This window comes from Salmo trutta, chromosome 19 (assembly GCF_901001165.1).
Source record: "Salmo trutta chromosome 19, fSalTru1.1, whole genome shotgun sequence".
In the NCBI taxonomy this organism is placed as follows: Eukaryota; Metazoa; Chordata; class Actinopteri; order Salmoniformes; family Salmonidae; genus Salmo; species Salmo trutta.
The window spans coordinates 28,188,531-28,206,307 of NC_042975.1; the positions used below are offsets into that span (position 1 = coordinate 28,188,531).

The window sequence follows — 17,777 nt, forward strand, 5'->3', positions numbered from 1 at the left end:
CAGAATGATCCATAAGTATTTCCCTGCGAATCATTACCTGAAGAAAAAATACATTAACATTGATTGTACTTTTTGTGTTGAGCATCCAGAAACAGTTTCACATTTATTTTTGCATGATCTACATGTAAAACAATTATGGAAAGGTATTCACAGTTTTATAATTGTTAATATTCTTGATGACTTTTGTTTGTTATGTGAGAATGTGCTGCTCGGTTTCCTTAACCATAATAAAGATAAAGAAAAACAATTTTACCTCACAAATCTAATTGTGCTAATGGCAAAATGTCATATTCATAATAGAAAACCACTCTTCCGTGTTTTCTATAAGGAATTTGAGCAGTACATTAAGACCATTCTACATTCTTCTAATAAGAAAGCTGTTAAAACAATCAATATGTGTGTTTCTTTTAAGGTCCTTGTGTAATCTGTAATTTGTTCTACCTCCTAGCATATGTTATCATTGTCTATCTATGTACTTATTGTATGTATACAGACTTTTCTACGTTGGTAATATAAAAAAATATATATAAAAAAATAGAGATTCTTGTGGAGTTACAGAATCTGCGTAAACACACACACAGTGCAGCATTTGGTGGATTCCAAGTGTAGAAAGAGGCTAGAGTGTAATGGCTTTCGTCGTAATGAGAAGGGGACCAAAACGCAGCGTGGTAAGTGCTCATATTTATTCATATAACGAAACACTTAAACAAAAACGAAAGCAAAACAGTTCCGTCAGGCAATAGACAACTAAACGGAAAACAACTACACACAAACACAGGTGGGAAAAGGCTGCCTAAGTATGATTCCCAATCAGAGACAACGATAGACAGCTGCCTCCGATTGGAAACCATACCTGGCCAAAACATAGAAATATAATGACATAGAATGCCCACCCCACACCCTGACCTAACAAAATAGAGAAATAAACCGTCTCTCTCAGGTCAGGGCGTGACATAGAGAGGCCAAATTATGTGCAGTTGAAGTCGGAAGTTTACATACACTTAGGTTGGAGTCATTAAAACTCGTTTTTCAACCACTCCACAAATTTCTTGTTAACAAACTATAGTTTTGGCAAGTCGGTTAGGACATCTACTTTGTGCATGACACAAGTCATTTTTCCAACAATTGTTTACAGACATATTATTTCACTTATTATTCACTGTATCACAATTCCAGTGGGTCAGAAGTTTACATACACTAAGTTGACTGTGCCTTAAAACAGCTTGGAAAATTCGAGAAAATGTTATGGCTTTAGAAGCTTCTGATAGGCTAATTGACATAATTTGAGTCAATTGGAGGTGTACCTGTGGATGTATTTCAAGGCCTACCTTCAAACAGTGCCTCTTTGCTTGACATCATGGGAAAATCAAAAGAAATAAGCCAAGACATCAGAAAGAAAATTGTAGACCTCCACAAGTCTGGTTCATCCTTGGGAGCAATTTCCAAACATCCGACGGTACCACGTTCATCTGTACAAACAATAGTACGCAAGTATAAACACCATGGGACTCCGCAGCCGTCATACGACTCAGGAAGGAGACGCGTTCCGTCTCCTAGAGATGAACGTACTTTGGTGCGAAAAGTGCAAATCAATCCCAGAACAACAGCAAAAGACCTTGTGAAGATGCTGGAGGAAACAGGTACAAAAGTATCTATATCCACAGTAAAACGACATAACCTGAAAGGCCGCTCAGCAAGGAAGAAGCCACTGCTCCAAAACCGCCATAAAAAAGCCAGACTACAGTTTGCAACTGCACATGGGGACAAAGATCATACTTTTTGGAGAAATGTCCTCTGATCTGATGAAACAAAAATAGAGCTGTTTGGCCATAATGACCATCGTTATGTTTGAAGGAAAAAGGGGGAAGCTTGCAAGCCAAAGAACACGCTCCCAACCGTGAAGTACAGGGGTGGCAGGATCATGTTGTGGAGGTGCTTTGCTGCAGGATGGACTGGTGCACTTCACAAAATAGATGGCATCATGAGGCAAGAAAATTCTGTGAATATATTGAATCAACATCTCAAGACATCAGTCAGGAAGTTAAAGCTTGGTCGCAAATGGGTCTTCCAAATGGACAATGACCCCAAGCATACTTCCAAATTTGTGGCAAAATGGCTTAAGGACAACAAAGTCAAGGTATTGGAGTGGCCATCACAAAGCTCTGACCTCAATCCCATAGAAAATTTGTGGGCAGAACTGAAAAAGCGTGTGCGCGCAAGGAGGCCTACAAACCTGACTCAGTTACACCAGTTCTGTCAGGAGTGGGCCAAAATTCACCCAACTTATTGTGGGAATTAGTGCCGACAAAAATACGTCATTACTATTGCTCTCTTTTGCTGAATGTGGTTGAAATGGAAGAAAAAAATCGCTAAGGATCATGGTGAAAGTTGCCGTAACTAGCAAAGGATCATGGTTGATGTAGTTATTTTCCTCCTTGAGCGCTTGTCTCTTAGAGTCTGGCAAGAAATACTACTTCTCTAAGATTAAAATATGATTGCAAAATGTGTAAAACAATACAAGATGTGTAATATCATAAATCATAAATCATGTATAAATGTCTAATATCATAGATGGCTTACCCGCTTTCACTGTTGTCTTAGCTTTTATCCCTTGTCTAGTTCACTCCCCTGGTTAGTCTGTTATCATGTTTTGTGTTTTCCTGGTTAGTCTGTCCTTATGCTTAGTGTATATTTTTTTATACATACTTTCATATTTTAATGTGATTTCATTGCATTTTTTACTTGCTGATTATCTTGTATGTAAAGTGACTTTGGGTGTCTTGAAAATTGCTTAAAATAAAATGTGTTATTATTACTATTATTATTAGATGTGTAAAAACATTGGGTCTGGTTTGTCATATTGGCTCTTGGGTAGACATGCTTTATAAAACTAGATATTGTAGTTTATGCTGAATGAATAGAAAGGAAAAATAAATTGAAACTCTTTCTTTAACACCTGACAAAGGAAAGCACTCTTCTGGATACCTAATTGTTACAGTATTTTATGGCTGTGTGTAGGCGGAAAGCCTTATCAGTGTATGTGGGTTGTTTTGCTTGACATAAGACATCTCCTCTGAGAGTAACAGCATCCTCCTCCATTAAGGTGAAGGAAATGGAAACTGAGTCATATACTGAAGTCAATTAGCAGAGTATGAAACTAATCAACACTCCTGAGAAAATACATTAACACAATTGGCAAAAAAAGTGAGCACTCTCTTTCTCAGCACGGGATGTGTGCTCTGCCACTCCAACATTTACATTTTAGTAATTTAGCAGACGCTCTTATCCAGAGCATCTTACAGCTAGTGCATTCATCTTAAGATAGCTAGGTGGGACAACCACATATCTCAGTCACAGTAAGTACATTTTTCCTCAAAGCAGCTATCAGCAAAGTCAGCCGAGTGTTAGTTCATGAAAGCATTATTTGTGTGATTATTTAAGATACTCTTTGAAGAGGTATGGTTCCAAATGTTTTTGGAATCGGAAGATGGGCAGAGACTCTGCTGTCCTATCTTCAGTGCGAGCTGGTTCCACCATTGGGGTGGCAGGCAGAGAAGAGCTTAGACTGGGCTGAGTGGGAGCTGCCCTCTCGTAGGGGTGGGCGGGCCAAGAAACCAGAGGTGGCAGAACGGTACTCGGGTTGGGGTGTAGGGTTTGAGCATACACTGAAGATAGGGAGGGGCAGTTCCTCTTGCAGTAAGCACCATGGTCTTGTAGTGGATGTGAGCTTCAACTGGAAGCCAGTGGAGTGTGCAGAGGAGCGGGTTGACATGGGAGAACATGGGAAGGTAGAAGACCAGGCAGGCTGCATCGTTCTGGATAAGTTCCAACATTCAGCTTGATACTGTCAACTTGGTTACCATGGTCCCCACAAGACAAGGAAGAAAAAATATTGAACACTAAAAGCCTCCTTAGTTGCCCCTTTCCCCCTCAGAGTGAGATGTAGAAATCCTCTCAGATGTTCATATTTTTTAGGCTATTGTCAACAGGAATAGATTTTGAACAGAGCTGGAGAGCTCTCTCCTCTTCCCATCTCTCTCTTTCTCCCATGCTTCCTGTACATTTTCCTTTCTAATTTGTTGACAAATATCTTCTAATGGAAAATAACAAAAACAACCAATTTCAACCTAAATGTTGCTAAAAGTTATTCTTGCTATGTTTGTCATTGTCAACCTACAGAAATTAATAGTTTGTGTTTTCATGCAATTCTGGGCTCATGGTTTATAAGGCTTTCAGACAAATCATTGCAGCCAGGGATTCCTGACTCATCATCATCCTCGTTCTCATCATCATCATCATCATCATTACCCTTTACCAGTAGCAGCTGCATCAGCATCACTAGAACCAGAATAAGTGATTATCACACCTTCCCTGTTATCAAATGATGATCCATAATTTAATGTATTTTAATTAGTTAATGATAGTAATGTTATCTGTGATAATTTTACGCTACTGCTATAATAATAATAATAAAAAATACTACATAAAGGTCAAAGGTAAATGGCTGTTTATTTAACCCACGTGACGCCAACACATGCGTCCTTCGTCCTCACCGAAATACTTCCTTATTCCTGCATACGTTCCACACGTTTTTCAGAAATAAAAGTTAGCTCGACTTTCAAACAATGCCGAAAGCCAAAAAGAAAAGTAAAAGAAACACGTTTGATTACAGTAAAGATAGAAAGAAACTGAAAAAGCAGTTTAAGAAAAGGGAAGCCCCGAGAATTGAGTGGTAAGTCGAATATTGAGGATGAATAACAGTCGATGTTAGCAATGCTAACTCCTCGTTCTAGTAAGCTGTGATGCTAACGTTAGCTCATCTATGCAGTTTTGTCTGTGTGGTTGAACTAGCTAGCCAACCTAGCCATCTTGCTAGCCAGCTTTACAAGAAAATGTTATCTGGTCTATTCCCGGGTTTATTATCAATGGTTGTCAAACTGATGAAATAACATAAACTAGTTTGCTAGTTAACGTTACTTGCTCTGACCAGCCAGTGCGTCGTTTGGCTGAACAGCTTTGATTCGTAACATGAATTATTCGGTTTAGTGACTTGCAGCTTCAATATACTTATCTCACCAAAGCAAACATATTGGTGGAGACAGTACTGAAGACAATTTGTCTGTATACGCAAGTTGGCATTTTTTCAAAAATACGAAATACGACTTTTTTGAAAACTTTGTTAACCGCCAGACAAGTTATGGTTGAATTTTTATTTTATCAGGTAAGTTGACTGAAAACATTATCATTCACAACGACCTGGGGAATAGTTAAAGGGAGAGGCAGGGGATGAAGCGCATGCATCTTGGTTGAGCATGTTGCCAGAAGATACCAACCCTACCTATGCACTGGGGTCAGAACGCAATCATGGTTACATTCATATCCCATTTCTGCTTCTCCGATAGAAATCCCTGATCACACTTATATGGGATGTCATGGCGAAGTCGTCTAGCGAAGCTCATGTGTAGAAACACACTGTTGGTTCTAACGCTGACCTGCGCATGTGCAGACCGACACTCCTTTAATATAACGTTGTTTGACATTTAAACGCGTCACTTTCACGTGGCTGCCTTAATCGACATCCACGCGATCGGTGCCTGGGAAACAGTGGGTTAACTACCTTGATCAGGGGCAGAATGGCAGATTGTTTAACCTTGTCAGCTCAGGAATTCGATCCAGCAACCTTTTCGGATACTGGCCCAACACACCTATCCGCCAGGCAACCTGCCGCCCCTTTGGAGCAGTGTGGATCAAGGTACATTTTGGAGTAGAGGTCGACCGATTATGATTTTAATGCCGGTACCAATTATTGGAGGACCAAAAAAAGCTGATACCGATTAATCAGCAGATTTATATTTTTTTATTTGTAATAATGACAATTAAAAACATTTAAGTTCCTTGCTCAGAACATGGGAACATATGAAAGCTGGTGGTTCCTTTTAACATGAGTCTTCAATATTCCCAGGTAAGAAGTTTTAGGTTGTAGTTATAGGAATTATAGGACTATTTCTCTCTATACGATTTGTATTTCATATACCTTCAACTATTGGATGTTCTTATAGGCACTTTAGTATTGCCAGTGTAACAGTGTAGCTTCCGTCCCTCTCCTCGCTCCTACCTGGGCTCGAACCAGGAACACATCGACAACAGCCACCCTCGAAGCAGCGTTACCTATGTAGAGCAAGGGAAACAACTACTCCAAGTCTCAGAGCGAGTGACTTTTGAAACGCTATTAGCGCGCACCCGCTAACTAGCTAGCCATTTCACATCGGTTACACCAGCCTAATCTTGGGAGTTGACAGGCTTGAAGTCATAAACAGCGCAATGCATTGCGAAGAGCTGCTGGCAAAACGCAGTAAAGTGCTGTTTTGAATGAATGCTTACGAGCCTGCTGGTGCCTACCATTGCTCAGTCAGACTGCTCTATCAAATCATAGACTTAATTATAACATAACACACAGAAACACGAGCCGTAGGTCATTAATATGGTCAAATCCGGGAACTATCATGTTTATTCTTTCAGTGAAATACGGAACCGTTCCGTATTTTATCTAATGGGTGGCATCCATAAGTCTAAATATTCCTGTTACATTGCACAACCTTCAATGTTATGTCAATTACGTAAATTTCTAGCAAATTAGTTCGCAACGAGCCAGGTGGCCCAAACAGTTGCATATACCCTGACTCTGCGTGCTAAGAACGGAAGAGAAGTGACACAATTTCACCTGGTTAATATTGCCTGCTAACCTGGATTTCTTTTAGCTAAATATGCAGATTTAAAAATATATACTTCTGTGTATTGATTTTAAGAAAGGCATTGATGTTGATGGTTAGGTACAGTCGTGCAACGATTGCTTTTTTCGCAAATGCGCTTTTGTTAGCCAACTTCGCCAAACGAGGGATGATTTGTCTTTGTTAGGAAGAAATAGTATTCACACAGTTCGCAACGAGCCAGGCGGCCCAAACTGCTGCATATACCCTGACTCTGTTGCAGAGGTGACACATTTTCCCTAGTTAAAAGAAATTCATGTTAACAGGCAATATTAACTAAATATGCAGGTTTAAAAATATATACTTGTGTATTGATTTTAAGAAAGACATTGATGTTTATGGTTAGGTACAAGTTGGAGCAACCTTTTTCGCGAATGTGCACCGCATCGATTATATGCAATGCTGGACAGGCTAGATAAACTAGTAATATCAACCATGTGTAGTTAACTAGTGATTATGATTAATTGATTGTTTTTTATAAGATAAGTTTAATGCTAGCTAGCAACTTACCTTGGCTTCTTACTCTATTCGCGTTACAGGCATGCTCCTCGTGGAGTGCAATGTAAAGCAGGTGGTTAGAGCGTTGGACTAGTTAACCGTAAGGTTGCAAGATTGAATCCCCAAGCTGACAAGGTAAAAATCTGTCGTTCTGCCCCTGAACAAGGCAGTTAACCCACCGTTCCTAGGCCGTCATTGAAAATAAGAATCTGTTCTTTAACTGACTTGCCTAGTTAAAAAATATTTTTATATAAAAATAAAAAAATCGGCAAATCGATGCCCCAAAATACCGATTACCGATTGTTATGAAAACTTGAAATCGGCCCTAATTAATCGGCCATTCCGATTAATCGGTCGACCTCTAATTTCATATACCTTTGCCTATTGGATGTTCTTATAGGCACTATAGTATTGCCAGTGTAACAGTATAGCTTCCGTCCCTCTCCTTGCCCCTACCTGGGCTCGAACCAGGGACACATCGACAACAGCCACCCTCGAAGCATCGTTACTCATCGCTCCACAAAAGCCGCGGCCCTTGCAGAGCAAGGGGAACAACTACTTCAAGGTCTCAGAGAGAGTGACTTCACCGATTGAAACGCTATTAGCCCGCACCCCGCTAACTTGCTAGCCATTTCACATCGGTTACACCAGCCTAATCTCGGGAGTTGGTAGGCTTGAAGTCATAAACAGCTCAATGCTTGAAGCACAGCGAAGAGCTGCAGGCAAATGCACAAAAGTGCTGTTTGAATGAATGCTTACGAGCCTACTGCTGCCTACCACCGCTCAGTCATACTGCTCTATGAAATATAAAATCATAGACTTAATTATAACATAACACACAGAAATACGAGCCTTAGGTCATTAATATGGTCAAATCTGGAAACTATCATTTCGAAAACAAAACGTTTATTCTTTCAGTGAAATACGGAACCATAACGTATTTTATCTAAGGGGTGGCATCCCTAAGTCTAAATATTGCTGTTACATTGCACAACCATCAATGTTGTCATAATTATGTACAATTCTGGCAAATTATTTACAGTCTTTGTTAGGAAGAAATGGTCTTCACACAGTTCGCAACGAGCCAGGTGGCCCAAACTGCTGCATATACCCTGACTCTGCTTGCACGGAACGTGACACAATTTCCCTAGTTAAAAGAAATTCATGTTAGCAGCCAATATTAACTAAATATGCAGGTTTAAAAAATATATACTTGTGTATTGATTTTAAAGAAAGGCATTGTTTATAGTTAGGTACACATTGGTGCATCGACAGTGCTTTTTTCACAAATGTGCTTGTTAAATCATCACCCGTTTGGCGAAGTAGGCTGTGATTCGATGATAAATTAACAGGCACCGCATCGATTATATGCAACGCAGGACAAGCTAGATAAACTAGTAATATCATCATCCATGTGTAGTTAACTAGTGATTATGTTAAGATTGATTGATTGTTTTTTTACAAGATAAGTTTAATGCTAGCTAGAAACTTACCATGGATTCTTGCTGCACTCGCATAACAAATAGTCAGCCTGCCACGCAGTCTCCTCGTGGAGTGCAATGTAATCGGCCACAATCGGTGTCCAAAAATCCCGATTACCGATTGTTATGAAAACTTGAAATCGGCCTAATTGATAGGCCATTCCGATTAATCGGTCGACCTCTAGTATAGTGGCGTATCCCCACCTCTGCATTGAGGTACATTTTCAACCCATATCTCACACTGGCTCCACAGTGTCTTATTAATGTAACCATTGTATTGCGACCCCAGTGCAGCTCAGTGTTAACAAGCGTAACTATAGGGTCGGTATCTTCTGGCAAATTAGCATGCAGCTCATAGTACAGATCTGACGTGTGTGTGTGTGTGGACCAAAGCAAGTCTTGGCTTAACAAAGTGCTCATGGCATACTTAATACATACAACACCCACTTATCAGAAATGTATGATCTAGCATGAGTAAATGGCTATAGTTGTGTAACTGTTTATTTCAAGTCCTCAGATCCGAAATGCCTGGAGTGACAAGAAGTCTGTGGCAAGGAACTTGCGAGACATGGGTCTGGCATTTGACCCTAACCGTGCCCTCCCAATTAAGACACCGACCGTGAGTTTATCCTGTCCATCATGGTGATATACTATACATTCACAAGTTATGGCCTAATCTCTTAGTGAATTGTGATGTATAATTGACATGTCTGCAGTTTGCTGCTGTGGAGAGAACTGAAGAAGCTCCCACCCTCAAATTTGTAAGGAAGCCATACGTTCTCAATGGTAAGGAACCATTCATAATTTCTTGTTGGACCTAAATCAACATTTGTTCTTTGTTATTTATAAATACTTTTTTTTATTAAACTTTTATTTTACTAGGCAAGTCAGTTAAGAACAAATTCATATTTTACAATGACTGCCTTACCTGGGCGACGCTGGGCCAATTGTGCGCCACCCTATGGGACTCCTGATCACGGCCGGTTGTGATACAGCCCGGGATAGAACCAGGGTCTGAAGTGATGCCTCTAGCACTGAGATGCAGTGCCTTAGACCGTTGTGCAACTCGGGTGCCCCTATTAGATTTTATTAGATCTTATCACGTAGACTCATGCATGATGACTTGTTTTCAACAGAACTTGTGGCAGAGGCCAATCTCCCAGAGAAAGACACAAAGACCTTATCCACAGACTTGATCGAGTACGTGCAGTACATGATCAGGGAACACAGCGAGAACTACAAGGTAAGTACAGCTGATGAGGAATTTCACCTCGCCTAACTTGATTATCTCTGTACAGTAGTATTTCAAAGGATGGGCTCGTATTCCTGTAGTTGCAGTGTATTGCCTTTTGGTTTATAACAATAACTACTATATGTTCTTATGGGTATTGTGAGACCTTGTTTTTTTAATTTAATTTTTATCCCAACCTAATTTCTGCTTCTGTAGGCTATGGCCAGAGATGAGAAGAACTATTACCAGGACACGCCCTCACAGATCAGGAGGAAAGTGGACCAGTATAAACGCTGCCATCCAGAGGAATACAACACCTTTGTGGAGTTTCTCAAAGGTGGGAAACCTGTTTCCACATAACTGGGCCTGTCTGTGGTGGTCAAATATGTTCAATGTAGAGAGATCATTACTCTCCTTCATCAGTGGAGGCAGTCTGGGAGTGCTGACTCACAAGTATTTTGTTACTTTGATGGACAGAGGGAGTCATTGTGCACTCAGCAACTCTCCTTCAATCAGAATGGATGGTAAATTGAGATTCTAGGAACTGTAAACATTTTAGAAAAAGACCAGACATTTTCAACATGCATAAAATCAAACACTTTATTATATTTGCTCATACTTCCCATATGTATCCCAAAAATACAGTTACACAAATTCCATACAGTAAGAACATTTAAGACTGCTTTTGTAATGAAGTGAACATATATATTTGTAATGGCAAATTCCACAGTTAGTGGTGAGACTAAGATTTTTCACTTTAAAAGTGCATGCCAAACATAAACCGATGATTTGAAAAGTTAAACAAACCATACAACTGTGGGAATTGTTAGATACTTTGGGATTTGGGCAATGAGGCCTGTCATACTTACCCAGAGTCGGATGAACTCGTGGATACCATTGGTGTCTCTGCGTGCGGTTTAAAGGAAGTTGCTAACTAATGTAACTGCACTGACTTCCATTAATTGAGCTAACGCTAGTTAGCATTGGCTTGTGAAACTACCTCAAATCAAAGTTTATTTGTCACGTGTGCCGAATACAACAGGTGTAGACCTTAAAGTAAAATGCTTACTTACAGGCTCTAACCAATAGTTAAAAAACGGTATTAGGTGAACAATAGGTAGACACATACATAAATGGTATCCACAAGTTCATTTGACTCTGGGGAAGTACATAACGGGCCTCACTGCCTAAATATCTCTAACAATTCACTGGGAATTTTATAAAAACACATTTACTTGAACAGTGCAGATGCAAAGTTTGATAACAGAAGTTTTTGTTCACTTTTCTGTGGAAATTGTTTAAAGTAGTCCTTGTGTATGTATGGTTTAACTTTGCAGTCATTTTTGTTTGGCATGCATTTTAAAGTGGAAAATCTTAGTCTCGGCATCACTCTTAACGTGGATTTTACCTAAGCTGTTGTCAATGCATTTCCTTTTTTGGATAACATAAGATATATAAATATAGCATCGTTTGTGCAAAAGGTTGCAATGTCACTGCAAAAACAAAACGAAAAATAAGACATTGGAGTTCGTTAAATCTTTAAAGCAGCATAAATATTACAACTGAACACAAAACAGATATGAAACATGCTCTAGATTATCAAGAAACAATAGCGATGTCAAGGAGTAGGGATGGGCACGGTTAATTGAATATCAGAACGGAAGTTAGTATTCTATTTGTGTGTACATTTTTGAAGAGGGGGAAAATAATGACATTAACAAGCTTTGTCTAAATGTAATTATCCATGTGACATTGTTACACAAGGACATACAATGACATTTGAAATTCTTAATTTAACTAAACTTCTGAATGCAGTTTGACAGTGTGAGCTACTGCTGCTTCAAACATTGTGGCTGACAACATTGTTGCTTATAGTTTGTTGTGCACTGTAAACGTAGCCTACAGTTGACACACAAAATAATTGTTTAATTTAAGCTCATTTTCTCTCTCATGTTGCATTTGACATGAAAATGCATTTTATTTTCATAGCGCATTTAGTCTTCCAGTCAGCCATGACATCGGTAGCCTATGCTATTTTCCCCACTTCAAATAGTGATAACAGGTATGCACCTCCTTGAAGTTCCACAAGGCCTGACACAGATCAATGCAAAACACTCACCAGAACCTTTTTTTTAACAATCTATTCTATCATGGTGAACACCACGTATTTCACTGTTGCTGACTGTTAGCCAAAAAACAACAGACCACTGTCAGCTGTTGTGGTACCTGCATTTGCTTCATTCTGATTGGTCTAGAGATTCAAGAGCAACTTTTTGGGGCGAGGGGAATTGACAATCCGGAGATCTGTAAAACAATGCATGATTATTCAAATAGTGAAATAATGTCATATGCCCATCCCTATCAAGGAGGGGGTTTCCTCATCTGAAGATACGTTTGTTTATGTGCACATCAGGTTTCAATACACAAGTTGGAAATATCGCACATTTATAAGATTATACAATGTACAACATTTTGTATAGCGACTAGATGTAATGTCTCGATAAACACAATGTTTTCGACAAATGGGAAACGTCTCCAATAAATCTAGTACTTGGTACATTGGATATATTTGGTGAGATGTTGGACATGATATTCCGTTAGGCTGACCAATAACCCTGAGCATTGCAGTTAAAACACTCCATTTTAAAAGGTTCTTATCAAGACAGTCAGGAAACTGCATTCAGATGTCTTTGAGTTTGCCTGTAGTGAAAATACCAACACATTAGCTGACCTATTTCAGTATGCTAGTCCTATCTGTTCTCATCAATTATTTACAATCTAATTTCGGGGAGCAACCAAGTGCTTAATTGATGACTATTAAAGCATCTGGAATGCCTTACTGAGTACATACTATTGCCACTATTACGTTACTGTATCTGCTAAACTGAGCAGGTTGTGTTCAAACTAACCTACATAGGCACCGAGTTGGGAAAAAAACAAGTCCGCAAAGTCAATTCTACATGTCAGATAATGACTGCTCAGCAAAACGGCTTCCTGTTTAACCACAATACAAGGTTATATATGCCTACCTATAGATTTGTTTCCCCCTTAGTTGTTTTTGTATCGATTTGTTTGGTCAGAGATGGCTGCAAGGAAAATGTTCCTTTTTTCCCCCCAACTGGGTCCTTAAATGGCCTGATTTCTTTAAATCGTAGGTAAAGTTATAATTTTAACAGCCACATTTCAGTTTAACAGTCAAACAAAACATCAGGTGGTGCCACTGCAGTAGAAACATGGAATTACTGGTCATTGATAAGAAGGTAGAAGATAAGATTAAACGGTATGTTTTGAATAAAAGCTGGCTATAAAATTGTCTCCTAAAAGTGAAAACATGCAAATCTTTAAATTCCAACGTAGAGCATGAATTTCTCAAAGAACAAGTCATCTTAAAAACTGCACTCAGTTTACACCTATGAACATGGACTTGACTACATCTTACCTACAATGAAATGTAACAATCAAATGTCTTTTGAAGAGGATAAAATGCCATTTCATTATTGACTGAATTGACACTAGCTGACATGACATTGCCACAATGAGGAGCATTGAAGCTGTATTGTATTGACACTTATGCTACAATAAATGTAACCCGCTTCATGATTGGTAGCTAGATGCATGATCTACACTGAGTATACAAAACATTGAGAAAACCTTTTTCCATGACAGACTGTCACCTGTTAAATCCACTTCAATCAGTGTAGATGAAGGGGAGGAGACGGGTTAAATTATTTTTAAGCCTTGAGACAATTGAGACAGATTTTGTATGTGTGCCATTCAGAGGATGAATGGGCAAGACAAAAGATTTAAGTGCCTTTTGAACGGGGTATAGTAGTGGGTACCAGACGTACCGGTTTGAGTGTCAAGAACTGCAACATTGGGTTTTTCACGCTCAAGTTTGCCATGTTGATGGTGTTCCTAATGTTTGGTATACTTAGTGTATATTGAACCCTGTTACTATTTAAGTGATTCAGTGAAGACTGTTTTTGGTCCCTGACTCCCAGAGGGCCCTGAAGGATCTTCTCTAGTTCAAAAGTATTCACACGCAGTCATTGCTACTTGCCACTTGTCCTTACACACGGGCTCACCCATGGGCCTCTCTCCCCATCCCACCTACATGGTCAACCCCCCCGTTCAACTCATCCTGTCCTAGGGAATCAAACGAGCTGTAGGATCAGGTCCTGGAAGGCCTGCAGATTGCGGGAGACAATCAGGCCGTCTGAGCCCAGCTGGGCAGCCAGGAGGAACAGCCTCCTATCGTCAGCCACTGCCCCCAGAGACAGGGCCTCATGGAGCTCTGACACACTCATGGCGTTGTGCTTGTCCTGGGGGGGGGGAGGACACACAGGACGGACAGTGAAGTCTACTGCCGAGTCACTCTGGGTTTGATGAGGCTTTGTTAAAATAACTAAATTGTAAATAAGAGTTTGAAAATCTAAGCATTGATGTATCACAACACTGGTCATGACAGGCGTAATATCACATTTATAACAGTATTACAAATTCTTTATAAACACAGCTCAAGTGAGGTGTTACTAACATGTACTCACTGGAGAACATACATTTATCCATGTCCAAGACACTCACGTTGCCCACAGTATGAACAACAAACGTTTCTATAGCAATGGAATAAGATTCCATTCGTTAGGTTATCTGCCCAAAGACTACGATAGCTCAATAGTCAAGGTCACCTGTTTGTTTCCCAGGACCACCACAGGAAGTTGTGAATCCAGTCTGAGAAGGCGATGCAGCTCAGCCTTGGCCTGTGGTAGACGTTTTCTGTCAGAGGAGTCAACCACGTACACCAGGACATGCGTCTTCCTCAGGTACTCGGTCCAGTACGTACGCAAATCCTCACCCCCTCCAACTAGAATACAGCAGACAGAGGTAGGCTGGTTACTTGAGTGTTGCTAGGCAAAAAGGTAGATGTATGAACTTGTGTTGTATACCTTGTTTGTCACACTACAAAAGGGTTAAATGAATTATTCCACTGAAGAAAAAGTAAATGGTGTGTTGTTGTCCAAACATGTATGACTGAGTCTAAGCAAAGGCACGTGATTATAATGTTTTTGGTAAGGCCAGTGGTATTTCAAGGGCCAAACTGATAACTTACAATGTGACATATTTTAAGGTCATAGAACAGCCTTAATGCACTCTGTATGGAGTCTTACAGGCCAGTTGAATTGCCCTGCAAGCATATGCAGAATTCTGGTGGTGTGCAAACTGCACAGCTTACTCTCAAGGAAATCCAGCTGACAGGCAGGGGCACTGAGGCTCATAAAGTTGAAGCCCCTAGTGGGGCGGCAGTGCCCTCTCTTGCCCCCGTCTCCAGCTGTCAGCCCCTGCAGGATACTGCTCTTCCCAGCTCCGTCTAGGCCAAGGACGAGCACCTGGCGCTTTCCACGCTCCTCCTGCTCCTGCTCAACACACACAGCAGGGGGTCATCAGAACACCTGTTCTCTCAACATCAGCAACATGAAGTTACCTTATCCCGTTTCACTTTTTTCTCAAGTTACAGGTATAGATAATTGTTACCCCTGTAAAGTGACGAACTGCAATATGTTTTGTTTACATACAACAGCATTTTCACCATCTATCCCTGTAGGATTGACAGTGCACTATAGATAATGCTGCAGTATTTCACAATCACTTGCGTTTTTGTGTGCAAAGCAACTAGCAGCTTCTGTGACCCCCAAATCCCCAATAAGCTGTCTACTTGGCCCACAATAACTGCATAAGCTCATATGTCATGTTGTAATGAAACAATCTTAGTTTCTACAAATGTTAGTTAAATCAGCTCAAAACCATCTCATTGGTTTGTGAGTGGCACTCTATAGGCGAGTGACACAGTAACTGTAGCCTTGTCTCCTTGATTTAATCAATACCTTTGAAGCTCCTGAAAATCTTATTCGTCAATTTCAGGTGATATCCTATGGCCCTATAGGCTATATTCAGAGGAAATGTTTCTATAGGCAATTATTATTATGATAGTGATACTACTTTGGAATGATTTGAATATATAAAACAACAATTTCCATCAACATGAAAATGACTATATTTTCTTGTTGCTCTCTTGGACCCTAAACCTGTATGATTCCCATTATGTGCGTCAATCTTTATCACAACCCATCATCATCACCATGCAGTCAGATTGTCAGTTTGTGATCAACATGATCTGGGATGATGGCTCAGCATTCATGTCATATGTATTTTATGGGCTGGAAGACCACATCCACGTCCAGACAGAAGTGATTCGTGAAGTCCTCTCTTTGCGTTCGATGCCACTGGCGCCTATAGAACTTTCACTGCTCTGGCACATAAAGAATCCGGCGATAAACCGTGAAAACTGTGCGTTTGGCCCACCGATTGCAACAGAGTCATAAACTTATGCCGACTGAACATTCCTAGATGGCAGAGAATAACAGTGTACCTCTTTTATCATGTAATATTCCGCTTCGGGAGACCATATTCGCCTTCTGTAGAAATAATTCAAGGCGATAAACAGCGCGGACCCGAAGGCAGCCACCGCGGCGGTTAAGGCGATGGATATGTGCCGAAGCAGAACCATGTGGCACTGCTGGAACGCCGTATAATGTCGTCTTCCTGGACACAGCAGCCAAGAGCCAACGATGAACTGACCGAATGATTTCCACTGTAACCAGTGCACGTGATATCTCTTCCTTGTTTGTGTTGAAAAGAGCCCTGCCAGCGCCTTGTACCCTTCAATCCGTTGGATTCGTGACGGCAGTGTATGGGCTGGGCAACAGCTACTTGTGTGATGTGGATGAAGCCTCTGAGTTTTAATGTGATTGCAAAAGGGTATGTCGGTTCCCTTAAAAAAAAAATTGCTATATAATTGTGCCTAAATATTTCGCATAAAGTGCAATGTACTACACAGATTCTGTTTTACTTTGGACTGAAATTTATAATATTTAACGGCCTATAATGAATAAGACATTTCCAGTTGTGTTTAAAATGATCAAATAAATATTTGTAACCTAGAGTGAAGTGTCAAAAACTGTCCATGGGAGGGCGTCGTGCACTTGTCTCAGAAGTTTGCCTCATGAAGTAGAACTAACAACACAGAGCAACATTTATCATTTTTCACCAAACAAAGTATTTAATTGTCTCCTGTGTGTCCGTCATGTTATGACGTAAGAGTTACACATTATTCCACATTTAAAACCAGAAAAAAACATTCATATTGTAGGAAACATTTGGTAGAATAAAATGTATGGCACAGGGCAGAGAAGCACCTGGATGACGTCATTCAACAGCATCGCGAGCCTTCACGACCGACCGCGGCAAGCAGTACTCTGGAGGAGAGACTGCTGCCCCTTTAAGTAACAAACGATTAGAAGTAAACTACTTCAATGAGGATTTATTGGAATTTTGCAGGAACATTTACCGTGAATGTGAAGATAACTGCATTTCAATTGTGTGGAACGGGGTAACTTTTGGGTAGAGCACGAGAGGGTTACTTGCTAGCTGACTGGTTAGCATCGTTCTCGCTAACTAAACATGGTGGCCAGTGAACGAAAAGAGCTCTAAAATATTTAAGAAAAGCTTATTGTTGAATGGTGAGACATTGTTGTAACCTTTCTACACATACTAAAAACCTTGGCTGGATTTGCAGACTTCAAATGCACTTTTCGGTTAATCTGAATATCCAGAAAGGAGTCAAGCTGCCCCGACACAATAACCATGCCTTGGACAACCCGCTTGAAAAGTTCTAATTAACGTTACGTTTTCGTTATGTTCTACAATGCATTATACATAGACGAACACAAATCTTGAAAAACT

General features: G+C 40.2%; 3 protein-coding genes across 4 annotated transcripts in view; 2 read left to right on the top strand and 1 right to left on the bottom strand.

Annotated features, from left to right (window-relative positions):
- Positions 1-4,509: 4,509 nt before the first annotated feature.
- Positions 4,510-13,581, top strand: LOC115154291 (nucleolar protein 16). Its single transcript, XM_029700365.1, has 5 exons — positions 4,510-4,732; positions 9,257-9,365; positions 9,463-9,532; positions 9,883-9,989; positions 10,194-13,581. The coding sequence occupies exons 1-5, from the start codon at positions 4,626-4,628 to the stop codon at positions 10,335-10,337; spliced, it is 537 nt and encodes a 178-aa protein (XP_029556225.1). The 5' UTR covers positions 4,510-4,625; the 3' UTR covers positions 10,338-13,581.
- A 258-nt stretch (positions 13,582-13,839) lies between these two features.
- Positions 13,840-16,755, bottom strand: arl10 (ADP-ribosylation factor-like 10). The gene is made up of 4 exons (XM_029700369.1): positions 16,405-16,755; positions 15,211-15,391; positions 14,666-14,841; positions 13,840-14,299 (listed from the first exon to the last, which is right to left on the bottom strand). Exons 1-4 carry the CDS (start codon positions 16,540-16,542, stop codon positions 14,132-14,134), a joined length of 663 nt encoding a protein of 220 aa, XP_029556229.1. The 5' UTR covers positions 16,543-16,755; the 3' UTR covers positions 13,840-14,131.
- LOC115154292 (protein KIBRA) overlaps positions 14,726-17,777 on the top strand; it is a 48,237-nt gene continuing 45,185 nt past the window's right edge. The window contains exon 1 of one of the 2 annotated variants that reach the window (XM_029700366.1): positions 14,726-14,800. In XM_029700366.1, the coding sequence (XP_029556226.1) occupies positions 14,786-14,800 (15 nt within the window). In that variant the 5' untranslated portion in view covers positions 14,726-14,785. Of the gene's footprint in view, positions 14,801-16,995; positions 17,555-17,777 lie in introns of those variants that run through there. The other variant, XM_029700368.1, reaches the window with a different exon arrangement.

What these genes read in the sequence shown, in the direction of transcription:
- LOC115154291 (XM_029700365.1), top strand. Translation starts at nt 4,626, where the DNA reads ATGCCGAAAGCCAAAAAGAAAAGTAAAAGAAACACGTTTGATTACAGT. An exon ending in GAAGCCCCGAGAATTGAGTG is followed by an intron (nt 4,733 to 9,256) that starts GTAAGTCGAATA and finishes GTTTATTTCAAG; the next exon opens with TCCTCAGATCCGAAATGCCT. An exon ending in GAAGCCATACGTTCTCAATG is followed by an intron (nt 9,533 to 9,882) that starts GTAAGGAACCAT and finishes TGTTTTCAACAG; the next exon opens with AACTTGTGGCAGAGGCCAAT.
- arl10 (XM_029700369.1), bottom strand. Translation starts at nt 16,542, where the DNA reads ATGGTTCTGCTTCGGCACATATCCATCGCCTTAACCGCCGCGGTGGCT. An exon ending in AATATTACATGATAAAAGAG is followed by an intron (nt 15,392 to 16,404) that starts GTACACTGTTAT and finishes TGTGTTGAGCAG; the next exon opens with GAGCAGGAGGAGCGTGGAAA. An exon ending in TGGTCCTGGGAAACAAACAG is followed by an intron (nt 14,300 to 14,665) that starts GTGACCTTGACT and finishes CCCCCCCCCCAG; the next exon opens with GACAAGCACAACGCCATGAG.